The 16970-nt window shown below is 39.0% G+C and overlaps 1 protein-coding gene across 2 annotated transcripts in view; it reads left to right on the top strand.

The window, feature by feature from the left end:
* ADAM23 (ADAM metallopeptidase domain 23) overlaps positions 1 to 16970 on the top strand; it is a 146849-nt gene that overhangs the window by 93703 nt on the left and 36176 nt on the right. For both annotated transcript variants that reach the window (XM_037166033.2, XM_037166032.2), the window contains exons 9-15: positions 179 to 244; positions 4567 to 4638; positions 6718 to 6881; positions 7847 to 7931; positions 8869 to 8959; positions 9810 to 9858; positions 12077 to 12176. In XM_037166033.2, coding sequence (XP_037021928.1) covers positions 179 to 244; positions 4567 to 4638; positions 6718 to 6881; positions 7847 to 7931; positions 8869 to 8959; positions 9810 to 9858; positions 12077 to 12176 — 627 coding nt within the window. The remainder of the gene's footprint in view (positions 1 to 178; positions 245 to 4566; positions 4639 to 6717; positions 6882 to 7846; positions 7932 to 8868; positions 8960 to 9809; positions 9859 to 12076; positions 12177 to 16970) is intronic.

The raw sequence follows: 16970 nt of genomic DNA, 5'->3' as shown, positions 1-16970 counted from the left end.
GAATGTTTGTTCACATGTTATGGTCCCTTTTTTCTATTTCTCTGAGCAGGTTTCTTCAAGGGTGTTTATTAAATAGGCAGCAAAGGGTTCTTCTGAAATTCAGAGTCAGTCTATAATTGGCCAGTCCTCATCAGAGATGGTGCTGTTCTCTCTGACCATATATTTTTATTTTCCACAGCCGTCTCGTGGTGTGTTTGAAGAAATGAAATATTTGGAACTTATGATTGTTAATGATCACAAAATGGTAAGAGTATAGAATCAATGTGCTGTGGACCCAACAGCTTACTTGAAAAAGAATACACTTCACTTTTTATTCAGTTATCATTTACTACTCATTAAAGCCAAGATACTTAGATACTTTGTTTGTTGGTAATATTAAATGACTTCATTTATTTTGTGGTGTCTTGGAACACTGGGTTTTATAGAAATTTCAGGACTCTAAACTTTCCCTCTATTTAGTAATGATTGTAACTTGGATGGATATAACTGTTTTTTTAATGAAATTGTTATTTATTTTTAAAAATATTTTTATTGTTGTTCAATTACAGTTGTCCCCCATTTCCCCTGCCTACTCTCCCCTGCCCCGCCCACCCCCTCTCACATCGTCAACAAGGTGTGGCAACTTTCACTTGTCTTCATGTAAAAGTCTTACTCTCTGCTTTTCTCCATCTGTGTATTTGGTCACTGCTTTCTAATTTCATTTCATGTCTTTTCTCTGCTAGCATGTTATTTTCCTCGCTAATTATTATGATTTGTGGCAGATATAATTATAGGAAATAAGCACCTGTATTATAATAAAGGTATGCCCAAAGAGACCATCCTTAACTGACGATTAAAACATTGGAAAGATGAATAATCTTTTGTTACTTCTGTCATAGTAAAATGCCATTCAATGTGTCATTTTAGTAACACTTAAACAATGTATGAGAAATAGTTATTGCCCCCTCCATTGGCCTCTTCTTAAGATAAAGTAAGAAACTTTCTTAACCATATTCCACTTAACCACTTCTCTTATAAAATATCTTGGCTGAAGCCTAGAACATTCTAAAGAGTTTTGGTCAGTAGTTTATTTGCTAATATAGTCAGTACTTTTGACATGCTGGGAAATGTTTAACTCCCAGTGCTTTGAAAAAAAAGTCTTGATTTAAAAAGCTAAACTAGAATAATTTACATCTGTTTTTCAATATCAGGAGATTTGCTGTAAGGTTTTAGAATAATCACCCTACTGAGAGTATTCATCTTACAATCTTTGTGCTGGATGAGGCAGCATAGTTATTTTGATAACTGTTATCCTTGGATTGAAAATCAAGCTCTAATTTTATCTTATTTTTTTCAGAAAACAAATTTCTTAAAGATTGTATTTGTTTAGGAAGGAAAGGCAAATTTGGCACTTTACATGTAAATTATTTTCAGTATTCAGATCATGTGAAAGTAAGTTTTCTCATAAATGGAGATGGGGCATTTTTCTTTGTATACACAATTAGTTCTCATTCAGGCAGGAAATAGAAATGTTTCCCTGCATTTACATTCAAGCTTACCTCCTTAATTCACAGTAACCTCATATTGGCCTTCTGAAGAAAATGCAGATATCTTATTTTGAACAAGCATCAGATCATCAGTGGGTTTCATTAGGCACACACACACACACACACACACACACACACACAATCTCTTAATTTTGTAGAAAGCATTTTAGTGGCTGGCTGGTGGAGCCTAATTTGTAAGCCAATTATAGCCTTGAAAAGGGTCTGCAAATATTTCTTTGAGCCATTAATCTAAATATAAATATTAAAAACCTTATTCTAATAGAAAAATGATGGAACTGTTTTAAAGTACATGGAATACAAATGTTTTGCTTACATTTTTGCTGTATTCTTCTGCGTAAGTCAGCAACGAAAATGTACTAGCTCAAATATTTTTCAATTTAAACCTCATTTGGTTTTTCTTATTTTAAAACCACTGTTATTTATTTTTCGTTTTCAGTTATAGTTTACATTCAGTGTTATTCTCTATTAGTTTCACAGGTTCCGCATACTGAAAAACTCGACTTTATAGGTACCTACCAAATTGAGTGCTCTCTCACTAATACTCATGGTTAGGAATACACATAAACTGTTCTCTAAGAATTGTTAATTGAATGAGTTTATCTCCTATCTCAACTCAGAGCAGACATTGGCTGCATTGGACACCGTTGATTATTCTCTCCTGTTTGAAAGATTCCCTTTGTCTCTCAGCTTCTGTGACAGAACAGCTCTCCCACTTCACCGTCCATTTCTTAGTCTTTTATATCTGAACTCCAGAATTATAGGAGTGCTCTGAAGCTTGGTTTGGGGCTTTCTTTTTCTTCTATCACTCACCTTCAGAGTGATCCCTCCCAGTCTCAAGTCTTCAAGTAATAGCATGGCTTCAAATTTATCACCCTGTATGCTTCTAGCCCTCTAAGTTCCATAGATACATATTCAACAGCTTATTTGACATCCATATTTGCATATTAAATAGGCATCTCACATTGGACATTTCCAAATCAGAACTCTCGGTTCCTGGGTCCTGAACTTCTTTTTCCCTAAGTCCTTCTCCTGATTTTATTTTAGATGGCACCAGCACTCCTCCAGCTATTCAAGTTCAAAACTTAGGAGACTTCTTTCATTCTTCTCTTTTCTCACCGTCCACAGCTGATACAGATGTCCAGCCTTTGTTATCTTTTACCTGGACTATTGTAGTAATTCCCCAACAACTCTCTGCTTCCATTTCTGAACCTCTCTAATTCACTCACCTCACAACAGACAGAGGGATCTTTCTAAAAGAAAATCAGAGACTTGGAAATGACAAACATGAAATAAATGAAAATCTTATCCCATTTTGATAGGCTTTCAAAAGACCTCCGTTTTTGAAACTTGCATGTCAGATTTCCCTGCCCATTATACTATAGAAAGAGGTTGCCAAAAAAGACCAATTAATATTCAGAAGGAATGTCCATTTGTTCTCATAGATGTATAACACCACTGCATAAAGGAAGTTCGAACTAGTATTTTTACTTTCTTTTTGTGATGTGTGCTTCTTAAGGGCAAGACTTTTTTTAAGTGTACAAGTCAGTGGTGTTTTGTACCTTTACTATGTGGTGAACCATTATCTCTCCTTAGTTCCAAAACAGTTTCATCACCTCGGAGAGACTTGTGCATTTACTTTTAAAGATAGGCAACTTAAAATGCTGTACTATTTATAGCAGCTTCTTTATTCTCAGTTTTAAAAAAGCAGTTAAAATGTCCTTCTGTGTCCTCATGGTGCAAGAGGGGTCTCTCTGCAGCCTCTTTTATATAAATAGTAATTCATGAGGGTCCCACCCTCCTCACCTAAGCACCCCCCAAAGGTCTCACCTCCTAATACCAACATTTTGAGGGTTAGGATTTCAACACATGAATTTGGGGACAGATACAAACATTCATATGATAGCAAATGCTATACATATACCTAGTTCTAAATTAATGAATGCTACTAATAACACACTACTCATTTATTGAACATTTATCATGGGCTGAGAAAGTATGCTCAGTAGTATAAAAAATAAATATCAGATATGTAAGCATTAAGATATATTCTTTGTTTAAAAACATAGTCATAGGGTTAGAGAGAACGAAATGGGGAGAGTCTGATAAATTTACAGTGTGAAAGTGGAAAAGGCCAAACAAAGAGCATCGTGGTTTTTAATGTAGAAATATTTTGAGTCTTTATGGAGGATGCATTGTTTTAATAGTTGTAATTGAAGACACAACTGTAAAAACTTAAGGTGCAAGTCCTATTTGGCAGTTTGGGCATGTTTTTCTTTTTTCTCAGTAGGGGGCAGGAGCCCCTGTGGTAGACTGTTGTTTTCAAGTGTTCTCTCAAAGACAGAGTAAGCAAAGTACACCTTGCTAAAACAACTTTCGCTGTTGCTTCGTAACTATTCCATTGATTTATTTTTCCTTATTTTCTTAAATAATCATAAGCTATTGGCACACTTCACTTCTGCTTTATGTCTTTTCTTTCTTCTCACTTTGAGCAGTCAAAAGCCCAAGTCTTCCTTCGGAGGAGGCATTCTTCTGAAAGAACGTACTGGAATGTATGGCAGATACATTCCACGTCATAGACAGTGTTTAAGGTGCTGCCTAAGCAATTTTTTTGATGTGTATGTGGCCTTGAGTTTAAAGTGAGGAACGTGTCCAGTTGGAACTAAATGTCCTGGTATCAGCCCTTTATAAGCTGGGAAGTTTGTCTCATTGGTGATGAAAGGACTGTGTTTATAGACATAGAGACAGAAATAAACTCACTTCTCTGGAGCCAGGCTCCTCACACGTATTTCTGGAGGCCCTCTCTGGTACCCGGAATATTGTGGGTGTTTTAGGTTGTCAGAGTTGTGCTGCCTCACACAGAAATAATATGAGAACGCCACCATACCCAACATGGCGCACACTAAGTTCTGTATATTTAATCTCCAATTTCTACTGTTGCTGTGGGGTTTCTGCTTTTGCTAAATTTTGAGATTTGCCATTATGATTTAGCAGTGACTGATACCTCTTTTTTCCTCCCCAGTATAAGAAGTATCGCTCTTCTCACGCACATACCAACAACTTTGCAAAATCTGTGGTCAACCTCGTGGACTCTGTAAGTATCCGGTTTTCTCAAATCTATTTTCCCAAGGCAGAATGGTGTATATTTCTCTGTGCTTACTTTAGCTCTCTCCTGGGAAAAAGTAAAAATGCCACCTTTAAGCTCATCTGGCTAAGGGAATATGCAGTGTCCTGGCTTCACAAAGAGGGGTGTTACCAGACTCTCGGGGGACCGCCCTGTTATTCTCGGAACTCCGAAAATGCATTCGAGTTGCTTCCGAGGGATGTCCGGCTCTCACTGTCACCAGCGCCCAAGGAGGACAAAAATGCTGGAGAAAATTAGCTACCAAGAAGAGTGTAAATTAAATTCGACAGAGGAAACTTTGTTAATAATAATCAGTTGAACTTACTGACTTAAATGTATGGCAGAAGAACTAATACATTGAGGTGGATTTTGTTTGCAGCGTATAGGAAATGCAAAAAAATTTTGAACCCCAAATTTATCTTCTTACTGTTCCTCTTGGATGAATGCTTCAGACTTCAGTTCTAGGTGACAGAATTAAGTGCGTCCCCAATAAAACCGATTTGAAACAGTAAAATGCTTCTCTCCTTATAAAGACCTCTAACTCTAAAAATTTTTTCTATTGATAATTTTTTTCCTTATTTTGTAATTTACAGGGAGTGATGGTTAAGATTTTCTTGCCTTTTCTTGTTTTAGGTAGGAAATCCATAGATGTGAATATTATTCATTATATTCCAATAACTTGTTCATTAGACTAGTCATAAATTAAATATAGCATTCTACTTTGTCTATTCTAACGTAAAGTGCTATTTTGTTCAGCTAAATATATTTTTATCTGATATTTATTGTATGTTTCTTCTTAACTAGTGAACAAAACCCATTTTATAAATTGCTAAATACTTAAATGATACTTATTTTCTCCAAAGAGCTGCCTTCTTTTCTGCCTTTTGCGCAGTTCAAACCCTCCAATCATACGCAGACTCATGCAATGCTTGGTAGGCACAGCTGGATGGGCATAGAGTGTCGTATGGAGTTAGGATTGAAATTCTGAAAGCCAATTTATACCTGGTTTTCTTTAATTTTAGCTCCTGTCAGTCTTCTGAGAGGAAAATTATAAGCGAATATGGAAATGAGAATATTAAACACACCTTTCCCCCGCCAGAGCTGTTTACTTGGCAGCAGCCCGGTTACTCGTTTCAGCATGATTGAACAGAATTACATCTTGAAAAGTGTAATTTTTATTTTGCGTAACCGTACAAGGTTCTGCAGCTGAACAATTGATTTTTAAAAGACATTACATTTAACTTGCTTCTTGTAAAAATCATTTTCGCTTCATTGATTTAGGCATGCTGATATTCCCTTTCTTCGGCGTGTTCAAAGGTCATCCATTATTTTCTTAATTAGCTTGAAAAGAGGACAAAATGACAACATTCATTGAAATTGCTTAATTATGTGAATTATTTAGCTGCCGGGCCAAAAGTAGAGGAAGAGAGCAGAAAGACACAATTGAAACGCTGTGAGTGACGCCACCCTGTGGCGAAGGTGAACTGGTGATACAAATCTGTTCTTTTCTCTCTTGGCTTCAGACTGGTGGTTCTCTCCCAGCGTTATTTTACTTTTCGTGTAACAAAGCTTCCAAGGGCAAGCCAGCCATGGTGTTGGTGTTCGTCCAAGGACTTAGCCATCCGTTCCAATCCTGCAGGAGTTACTGGCCATAATGCGCCACCCAGAGCTGCTATTTTGGCTCCAACTCGCTACCTCCTCTGAGGTTTGAGAGGGTGTCTTTTCTAAACCCTGTTCTGAATTTATGTCCAGACTTTAGAATCTTGACGTCCCTACTCTCTCTCCTGAAGCCAGATGCCTGGCCAGCACATGTGCTGATTTGAGATTGACATAACCTTGTAGGAAAGGCTGATTGTGGGATTGTTCATTCTCTCTTTGTTTTTGCTCTTGGAAGTGAGAAAGAAAAAGAAGATTCTCTCTGACGAGCTAATGATGACTTCGTGTTCCCCCCTCACCTCCCCTCCTGTCCCTCTGCTGACTCTGAATCACTGACTGTGCCTGTTTGACCCAGCATTTTCCTCCTGCACCTGTCCTGTCTTACGCCCCCAGATTTACAAGGAACAGCTCAATACCAGGGTTGTCCTGGTGGCTGTAGAGACCTGGACTGAGAAGGATCACATTGACATCACCACCGACCCTGTGCAGATGCTTCATGAGTTCTCCAAATACCGGCAGCGTGTCAAGCAACACGCTGATGCTGTGCATCTCATCTCGTATGTACCTGTAGTCTTTGGCTTCACGTTTATCTTTATCCCTTCACTTTATCAGTTAAGTTCTATGTCAACATATGGATTTTGAACAAGGGCAATGTTGATTGCTCTCTGTGATGTAAGAAGCATGGAGGTGGGCTGTCTGGTGCTGGGAGGGTGGTTCTGCAGTCATTAGACCTACCTTCAGAAAACCTCCTACCTTCAGACCTTCCATCTACAAGGTCAACTCAGGATTCAGGGTGGCTGCTGGTGCTCCAGCCTTCATTACAGGAAGCAGGCATGACAGTCCTGGAGGACGGCAAGAGGGCATTCCTTCCAGCCGAGTTAGCACCTGAAAGCTTGCACACGTCTATTTCACGAAGAAATCATTTGCTAAATCTTACTCATTTGGCCACATTGAGCTGGGAGAGAGGCTAGGAAATATAGACCTTTGAGGTGAACTACTGACTAAAATTGAACTTATATCACTAAGGAAAAGAGGTACCATATTTTCTTGTGTGTAAAACGTGTTCCCTTCCCCACTAATGGTGAAGCTGTTTTCAGACAGTTCTCTGAGGTTCTGTCCTGGAATCAGACCAGTCAAGGTTCCTTCCTTTTCTCTCACCTGCACTATTTACTTTCTTATCTTTCAGTCTTCAATCAACATTTTATAATAATCAGCAATATTTTGTATCACTACCAGATCTTCTCTAGTAGAAAAAAGTCACGACTTGTGTCCTCACTTCCTGAGCCGATACACGATGCTTTGTAGGGGCTCCATTAACCTTCCCTCAGCCGAGATTATTAACATAATACAAATGTAAAGGTTTTTAGGACAGTGTAAATTTAAATGTATTTGAAATGCAGTTTTTGATTTTTTTTGAAGGGGGATGGTTTGGGGTATTCAGTGTAAGGGAAGAGACGGGTCTTAGGAGACCGTCTATGTGATGGTCGACGTTGGTGTCCTAATACTGATTTTTTTTCTTAAGGCGCGTGACATTCCACTATAAGAGAAGCAGTCTGAGTTACTTTGGAGGTGTCTGCTCTCGCACAAGGGGAGTTGGTGTGAATGAGGTAAATTTTGTCAATTTTCTTAAAGTAGAGCTTCATCTTTGCACCTGATCTGATCTCTTTTTTTCTCCCTGTGGTCCAGTTCACATCCTTTCTCAGACTTTAGAGTGATAATGACATCAAGAATATAATATTAGTGCTTTATAATACTAAATAGAACCCAAACTGGTCTTTGTTGTTAGAAAAGAAGTATTGTTTCATTTCGTAAGAATAGTTTTATAATTACCAGGCAAATGCAAGGCAAAGAGAATTTTTTGGCATCTGTGGATAAATTCGTACAAGCTTATTAATCTTTCCCTTATCACATTTTTGAAAGTTATAATGCTCCTTTGCCCACATTAGGTTTAACTCATTTCTATCAGAGTTTGTGATAGTATCTAATCAGTACCTTTGTTTTCTCCCTATGTAAATTTTTTACCTTTATGCCTTCTACTTACCTAATTGTAGAATTAATTGAAACAATGATTTCCTTAATCTCACTGTTCAGATTTCAGTACCTTTGTTTATATAAAAAAATTCTTATAACAGTTGGCAACAGCACTCAGAAAGCCGGACCCAACTATTTGCAAACCCTGATCACTAGTGGAATGCACCAGGTTGTCCCCATAACCACCTTCAGTGGAGACCTGTCTTGACAAACTCGTAGTTAGTTGTGTTCCTGATTTGCTATGAGTCGTGTTGGGGCACAGCCTTTGAGGACTTGTATGTTATGATTCCATGGGAGAGCATGAATGCTGATAGACGCCATGTGCTAACAGAGGCTTTCTGCTTCTTGGGCCCTGTTGTAAGGAGGAAATGAGGAAGGAGCGTGTACTGCGTTTTGATGCTATGAGGCTTTACTTAGGGAACTGAGATGTGAGGAGGTAATGATTAAGAAATAATAACTAGCTTTGTGCACTCTCTCAAATGTTTCCCACACACTTTCAACTCTGAAAAACAGTATGGTCTTCCAATGGCAGTGGCACAAGTATTATCGCAGAGCCTGGCTCAAAACCTTGGAATCCAATGGGAACCTTCTAGCAGAAAGCCAAGTATGTACACTGACCTTCTTACTCACTTTCACATGCCATTCTGTCTGTGCGATGCATGTCCAGTCAGTTAACACGTGGGAGGGGCGGGGAAAAGTGGTAGTAGGAAAATGGAGATGCCTGCCCTTGAACAATAATAAAAAATAAAAATAGATACTAAAACATAGTCCTTCATTTCTAAGTCATTGTAGTTTAATTGCAGTATATCTCTTTCCTCTAAAAAAATGTAAGATGAGCAACTTAAGGTAATTCTTGGTATGTTTGGGTTGTAGAAATGTCCTTTTTTCAAAATCCCTAACATCATACTTACTCAGAGTGCCACCAGCCTTCTCGTACTGTGCAGTGGTGGGTGACAGTACTCACACTCTGGACTCTAACCACCCGAGTGTGGACACACGATGCGGGCGAGGCTCTTTCACAACTTTAATAAGAGTGCAATTCTATCAGGAGGGAGCTTAGATCTAGAGTCAAAAAGCAGCTCAAATGCAACTTACCCGCCTACCTACCTCCAGTGAAACTCATCTACTAGTCCAACTAGAAGCATAGAGAAGAAGCCTCCTGGACCAGCAGGTTCTGACCCAGGAACTTAATTGAGTTCTCTCACTTACAAAAACGAGGAGAGGCATGACTGTATTTCTTGCCAGCTGTTGTCTAAGGAAGCAACCTGCACTTCTGCAAAGAATAAAGAAATACTGATTTAAAGAAGTCGAATTTGTCCAGTGAGACGTCACCTTCTGTAGCTATGACATGGAATTAGTCGTAAGAAATTATTTAGAAGCTGTGATGAGAATGAAAGACGTGATTTCTGTTGTCTCCCTTTTCTTCTGTTGCTGTAATGGTGTCCTCGGACTAGAATGTGACTGCACAGAGTCCTGGGGTGGCTGCATAATGGAAGAGACAGGGTAAGTTTTCATCATACACGTGTCTGATCAATGGGTTCTGCTCAGAGCGCTGCATATAATTAGATGCACCGTCTCTCAGGTACTGGTTTTTTAGTCTAAGCACTTAGGATAAATTCAATAATTAATGATCTGATATTTTAAAAGCGAAAGGACTCATTTACTTTATATTTTAACTTTGTATTTAAAGTTGATGGTACGTGTAAAATATAGTAACTACTTCTATTTCTATGAACCCTTAAAGATAGCACAGTATTAAATGCTTCTAAGTTTAATAGAGTCATTAATTTTTTAGTGCACTTAGAATGAAAGCTGGTTGTCTACCTAAAGCAGTCAGTGAAAATCAATTTCGTCGTCAATTCATTTTTTAAGGAACTCACAAATAGACATGTTGCTGCAATAAAAATTGTACTACACTGCTTATATAATCAATGCTTTTTTAAAGACAGATTTATTGTGTCTAAATTAGGTAGTCTTCTCCTGATAGATGTTGAACATTTCCTCACCTCTCTCCTCTCTCCTCTCGTGGATACTTTGGGCACTAGAGCAGCTGCCCTGGAGCTGCCGTTACTTCTGTGAACTAAGGCCTGGAAACACTGCCCTCTTTCCCAAGGACCCCTGTCCTGGGGAACCACTGCCCCAAAGCTGCCTAAGCTAGAGCCCTCTCCTCGTAGATGGGAGAGGTTCCTTACCCTTGTGCCTCTCTGACTTCCTTTGTCAGTGCCTGACATCTGCTCAATCTGTTAGCCTTTGCTAGTACCAGAGCCCCGGTGGCCAGAAACCCTAACTTGCTGTACAGAGTCCCTCCCTTATTCTTCCACCAGCTCACAGGACATCGGGAGTGTGAGCATGAGGGTTTGCAGAGAGAGTCAACCATGCTACCTGCTACTTGAGAACACATGGCTTTAGAAATGTAGTTTAAACTTGAAACTGTTAGATTCCGTGGCCCCCTTGCCTCTGCACCATAGTTCAGTATCACTATGGCCTTACAAAGGCTTTTTTGAGAACTGCTATAGGGACTTAATGCCATTTTCAACATTGGTTCCACAAAGGGATGTCTTCTAAACTCCTAATTTCTAAATGAAATTTTTATTAAATGTATTGGGGTGACATTGGTTGATAAGATTATATAAGGTTCAAATATAAATTTTTATAATACATGACCTTCATATTGCACTGTGCGCCCACCATCTAAAGTCAAATCATTTTCCATCACTGTATATTTGACCCCCTTTCAATGAATTTTTGGGCTGACTAAAATTAGGGTATGATAAAACAATTCACAGTTAATATATATTTTCTCAAGTATATGTTTCTGTGTAGTTCTCCTAAGAGATCACGGTCAACAGTGGCAGATTTTGCCTCCTTCCATACACCACCCTCACATATCGGGATATGTAAATATTAGACCATACCCTAGCATAAGTGGCCTTGCAAATCTCAGATTAAGTACAATTGCAGATATGCTCAAGGAATCAAGTTCTGTGCTTTTATTTAACCTTGAGTGTGCGTACAGCATTCCTGCAGGTACTGACTGACGTAGAGATAGTAATTTGATCACTTAAATCGTAGAGAGGCTCATGTTGCAGTCCTACTAAATCATGGATGTCACCCAATAGTAGTATTTGTGGTTGAGAATAAGAAGCTGTTATTCATAGGAGTTTGCCATAATTCTGTTGCGTATATGCACACTAAAAACATATGTGTGTGTTCTAACATCTTTTTAGGGTTCCCTCGTTTACCCATATTGTTTTGCTGAAGCTTGTATTATATAATCTTTAATAAATTGACCATTTCAACTCCCTTCTCAAAATAAAATCTAGTGGGTTCCTGAACTCTTTTTACTCAGGACGGAGGCAAAAAGTACTTGCCTTTACTGAGAAAGAGCAAATAAAAATGACCTCATTTCAAAATACCGCCTAGATGAGCAAATTATGTCATGAGCTTTTCAAAAACTCCTTCAAGCCCAGGCAACAAAGGGCTTGAATGCTGAGCAGGTTCTGACCTTGCCCCCAAATCTGCGATTTTCTTTGAATTTTGTTTTATAAACTCTTATCACACGTATTACTTGGCTATTTGAAAATAAAGTGCCTTGTCAAAAACTGTGTAAAATCATCTGGGTCCATAGTGAATATTTTGTTCTAATTCTAGGGTTTTAGTTTTCTTCTCTGGTGTCTGTTTTTGGGAAGTTTTTTGCATCATTGATTCTTTATTTCCTCAGGGTTTCCCATTCCCGAAAGTTCTCCAAGTGCAGCATTTTGGAGTATAGAGACTTCTTACAGAGAGGGGGTGGAGCCTGCCTTTTCAATAGGCCAACAAAGGTCAGTAACTTAGAATGCGTAGTTATTTCTGTATTTTTTTAATAACAGAAGAGTGCCAAATATCAGATACCTCTCTTGGAGAGCAAGTTTGTTGTCAAGCAGATTAGCATTTAGTTATCAAAGGCTTTATCCTGTTGAAGACTGAGACTTGTTTAAATAAATGACCAAACTGTAGTTTCCCTGCTCTGAGTCTCTGGTTTTTCAGTGCCAGCTATGACCCTCCCCCCACCAAAATAAGTAATCTTTTAAAATGTCTTTGAAATTTTCATGCGAGGGTTTTCATGCTGCTGCTAAGAAATAGTGGGTTGGGTTAAGATAGATTACTTCAACTTATCCCTCTGACGGAGATTCCATTTGCCCTTACCATTCTCTCTAGGGGTATAACTAAAGTCTTAGCCTGCATCCCTCTATCTATTGACCTCCCTCCCCTCCTTTCCCTTCCCTCCCTTCCTTTTTTCCTTCCTTCTTCCTTTTTCAGTGGTCTGTTCTCCCAGAAAAAAGGCATTTCTAATATCAGCTAGCCAAAAAATGGCCCAAAGTGTTTTCCGATCCCATAAGTACACATATGTATTTATACTACACAGTTTCTATTTGAGAAGGTCCATATTGTTAATTGACATTTCATCACAGTTCACATGCACAGTGTCACAATCCCTTATCTAAGAATCCCTCATTCAAAAAGCTCTGAAAGTTAGAAGAGTTTCTTATGAGTCTGTAGAAGACCCATTGGACATGTTAATGTCTTTGATTATAGGGCATGCGTCAGTCCACTTGGGGCTCTTACATGGAACGTGGTAAATGCATCGTACTTTTCTAAAATTCAGAAAAGCCAGAATTCTGAAATTCCCCAGCTATCCAGCTTTTGGATAAGGGCCTGTAAGCCTGTAGTGAGATGTTTGGAGGACGTTGCCCCACAGGCAAAAACGCAGGGTCAATGCTAGTTAGCAGATGGTATTGAGATTCTAACTTCGCACATTTCGTATTTCCTTTCAAAATACTACCTCATAAGTCAAAAATAGTTTGTTGCTATACACAATGTTTTAATACTCTGCAACTTGAGAGAGCAGCACAATCATGTCAGCCTTTTTTAAAAATCAGTGACTAATGTGGATGACTGACAGAATAATTTGTTCCCGCCCCATAACTCAGTGATTCTGCTGTGGTCGGGGGACGGCAGTTTGATGCCTGCCATATAAATTCTCAGTGGGGCTGCATAAAAACAAACAGGAATTTTAAAGTAAACTTGCATCGTTAAACTTGGCTGCCTGCCTTTTATGGCATTCATCTCAATACGACAGAAACCTGAAAACTCCGGAGTATTCAAAATGGATGTAATGAGTAATGATGAATTAATGTCAGCGACTGGTATTTTTGAGTTGCAATGTACATGGCTAACTGTATCTGCCTTGCAGCTTACCAACTAATTATAAGCACCACACTGAAGGAAATGACACTGAGTTGTTTGCAAAAGTTAAGATTTTGAGTGTGCATATAGGGATCCATTGTTAGATTTCTAACATTGCCTGTGTACGGAAAGAAATTATTTTAATAACTTGGCAACTAATGAAAATAACTATACCCCTTCAATTTTAAAAGTTAGTAAATATAAAATTGCATAGCAGATTTTTTTAAAAGCCCCCTTGTATTCCAGTGAAAGAATTTATATGTATGTAATGAAGGACAGATTTTTTTCAAGTATTGTTAGTTAGGTTGCATGCATGTGTGTTTTATGTGTTTTTACATTACTTATGTGCATCTTTTCTGCGCTGTGGGAACCTTCCCAACAACCATGTTTTCCACGTGGGCTGCCTGATGTAAAGCACCAATCATGTTCCAGTCTGCCCTTCCCATTTCCATTTTCTCCTGCTTGCTGATCAAAATATGGCAGATACAGGACCTTTGGACTTTCTTACAGAAGAGTCCCAGCCAACTTTCCTGGAGACCTTCTTTGTTTCTTTTTTTAAATATATTTTATTGATTATGCTATTACAGTTGTCCCAATTTTTGTCTTTTTGCCCCCTCCACCCAGGGCCCTCCATTCCCTCTGGTACTTTTCCACCCTTAGCTCATGTCCATGGGTGGTGCATATAGGTTCTTTAGCTACTGCATTTCCTATACTGTTCTTAGCCTCCCCCTGTCTATTCTGTCCCTACCAATTTGTACTTCTTAATCCCTGCACCTTTCCCCTGTTCTCCCTCTTCCTCCTCCTAGTCGATAACCCTCCAAATGAGCTCCATATCTATGATTCTGTTTCTGTTCTGCTTTTTTGTTAGTTTGTTTTTTCAGATTCAGTTATTGATAGTTGTGAGTTTATTGCCACTTTAATGTTCATAGTTTTGACCTTTTTCTTAAATAGGTCTCTTTAACATTTCATATAATAATGGCTTGGCGATGATGAACTCCTTTAGCTCTACCTTGTCTGGGAAGCACTTTATCTACCCTTAGATTCTAAATGGTAGCTTTACTGGATAGAGTAATCTAGGCTATAGGTCCTTGCTTTTCATCACTTTGAATACTTTTTGCCAATCCCTTCTAACCTGCACATTTCTTTTGAGAAACTAGCTAATAGCCTTATGGGAACTCCTTTGTAGGTAACTCTCTGCTTTTCTCTTTCTGCTTTTAAGGTTCTCTCTTTATCTTTAACCTTTGGCATTTTAATCATGATGTGTCTTGGTGTGATCCTCTTTGCATCCATCTTGTTTGGGATTCTCTGTGCTTCCTGGACTTGTATGTCTATTTCCTTCACCAAATTAGGGAAGTTTTCTTTCATTATTTTTTCAAGTAAGTTTTCAAATTTTTGCTCTTTCTCTTCTCCTTCTGAAATTCCTATGATTCAAGTGTTGGTACTTTTGAAGTTGTCCTAGTGGCTCCTTAGCCTGTCCTTGTTTTTCTGGATCCTTTTTTCTTCTTTCTGTTCTGATCGAGTGTTGTTTACTTCTTTATGTTTCAAATCATTGATTTGATTATCGGCTTCATCCCCTCCACTGTTGGTTCCCTGTAAAATTTTCTTTATTTCACTTAGTGTAACCTTCATTTTTACCTGGGTTTTTTTTTTTATGCTTTTGAAGTACCCAGTGTGTTCCTTGAGCATCCCGATAACCAGTGTTTTGAACTTTGCATCTGATAGATTGCTCATCTCTATTTTGTTTAGTTCCTTTTCTGGAGTTTTGTTCTATTCTTTTCACTTGGATCCTATTTCTTCATCACTTCATTTTAGCAGCCTCCCTGTTTTTGTTTCTATGTATTAGGTAGAGCTGCTTTGACTCCCTGTCTTAGTAGTGTGGCCTATTGTAGAAAAGCACATCAGTACTGTGGATGGGGTAGACCCTTAGGTAATTGCCAGGATGGGGCAACCCATGTGAACCGGGTTGATGGAATCTCTGATATGGTATCGCCCTGCTGTGGCTCTATTTGGGGGAGAACTCAGAAAGGAGACAAAGCTGCTGCCTGGCTTCTGGGGTTTTGTCCAATAGGAAGCTGTCTCCCAGCACTTGCCCTGATGCCAGACACTTCAGTGTCTCCCTGTATGCTGCTGGAGCCCAGAGGGAGTGAGTCTGCCTAAGTCCTAAGTCTGTTGCAAGCCGTTTAAGAGTAGATGCCTGAGAATCATTCGGTTTCCTCCACCGCCCCAAGCCCCACTGGTTTTTACTGCCAAAAGTTATGGGAATTTATCTTTCTGGCACTGGAACCCTGGGCTGGGTGGTCTGATGCCGGGCTTGGATCCCTCACTCCCAAGGTATCTCATCTCTCCTGATTTTTATCCATCGCATGTGGGTGTGGGACCTCCTGTTCTGCATCTCCACATCTTTGCATCTCCACGTGTCTCCATGCATCTCCAACCCTCCTAACTCCCTACTCATCTGGATGAATGTGACTTCTTTAATTCCTTGGTTGTCAGACTTCCATATAGCTTGATTTTCTGATGATTCTGGGGATAGTTGATCTATAGTTTAATTGTAATTTTTGCTGTGGTTGTGTAAGAAGGTGAGCTATGTGTACCTACATCTTTCCTTGTTTCTTATAGTAGTTCTCCTTACTGGAAGTGGAAGGAGGGTTGGATCTTTCTCAGGTACTCAGTGGAACTCACCCCTTCCTGGGGTGTGTGATGTTGCTGCGGAAGGAGTCTCTTTCTCCCTCTCATACTCATGCCTCTAAGGATTTGGGTTGGGATGTGCTGTTTCAGTCTTCACCCAGGTGTGTGGTGGACATGCTTAGAGAAATCTTGCTTCGGGTTAAGGGAAATATGACTGTTTCCCATAAACAATCAACTGCCTCCACATTTTGTCGAAATAAAGTTTATCTGGCAAGCAAATTCATAGCACCCAAGGGTGGATTATTCTAGACATTCGACTCTTCCATTGTTCCAGGAATGACTGAGAGATTTCTATATATTCATGCATATGTCTGCACGTGTGTTTAATATGCTTCAGGCACTATAGATTTATTTTCAATGAGAATGATGGATGTGGATTTCCAGCCACACCTTTTTCTAAGCTTATTTGTATTAACTTGATGGTACCTATTACATTTGGCTGTACCTGAAGCATTTTTATCTTTTTGACAATTTTGATGTCTTCTCAGCTTCCTCGAGATAAGTCAGCAAATTAGATACGTGAGTCTTATTAGCAATGCATCTTAGCTCCATTAGCAAATATGAGAAATGATCTATTCTTCCTGACAGCTTATCTCCATAAAAAGTAGCAGTAATGGTGGAGGTCATCTCAGGAGCCCACCACCAGAGAGTCGCCAAGAGATATTACCCCATTTAAAACATGGTTTTTAGAACGTTATTAA

Source organism: Artibeus jamaicensis, unplaced genomic scaffold (genome assembly GCF_021234435.1).
Source record: "Artibeus jamaicensis isolate MK-2021 breed Jamaican fruit bat unplaced genomic scaffold, CSHL_Jam_final contig_1015, whole genome shotgun sequence".
Lineage (NCBI taxonomy): Eukaryota > Metazoa > Chordata > Mammalia > Chiroptera > Phyllostomidae > Artibeus > Artibeus jamaicensis.
Note: the sequence above shows the minus strand (reverse complement) of the source record. Positions and strands in the feature narration are given on the sequence as shown.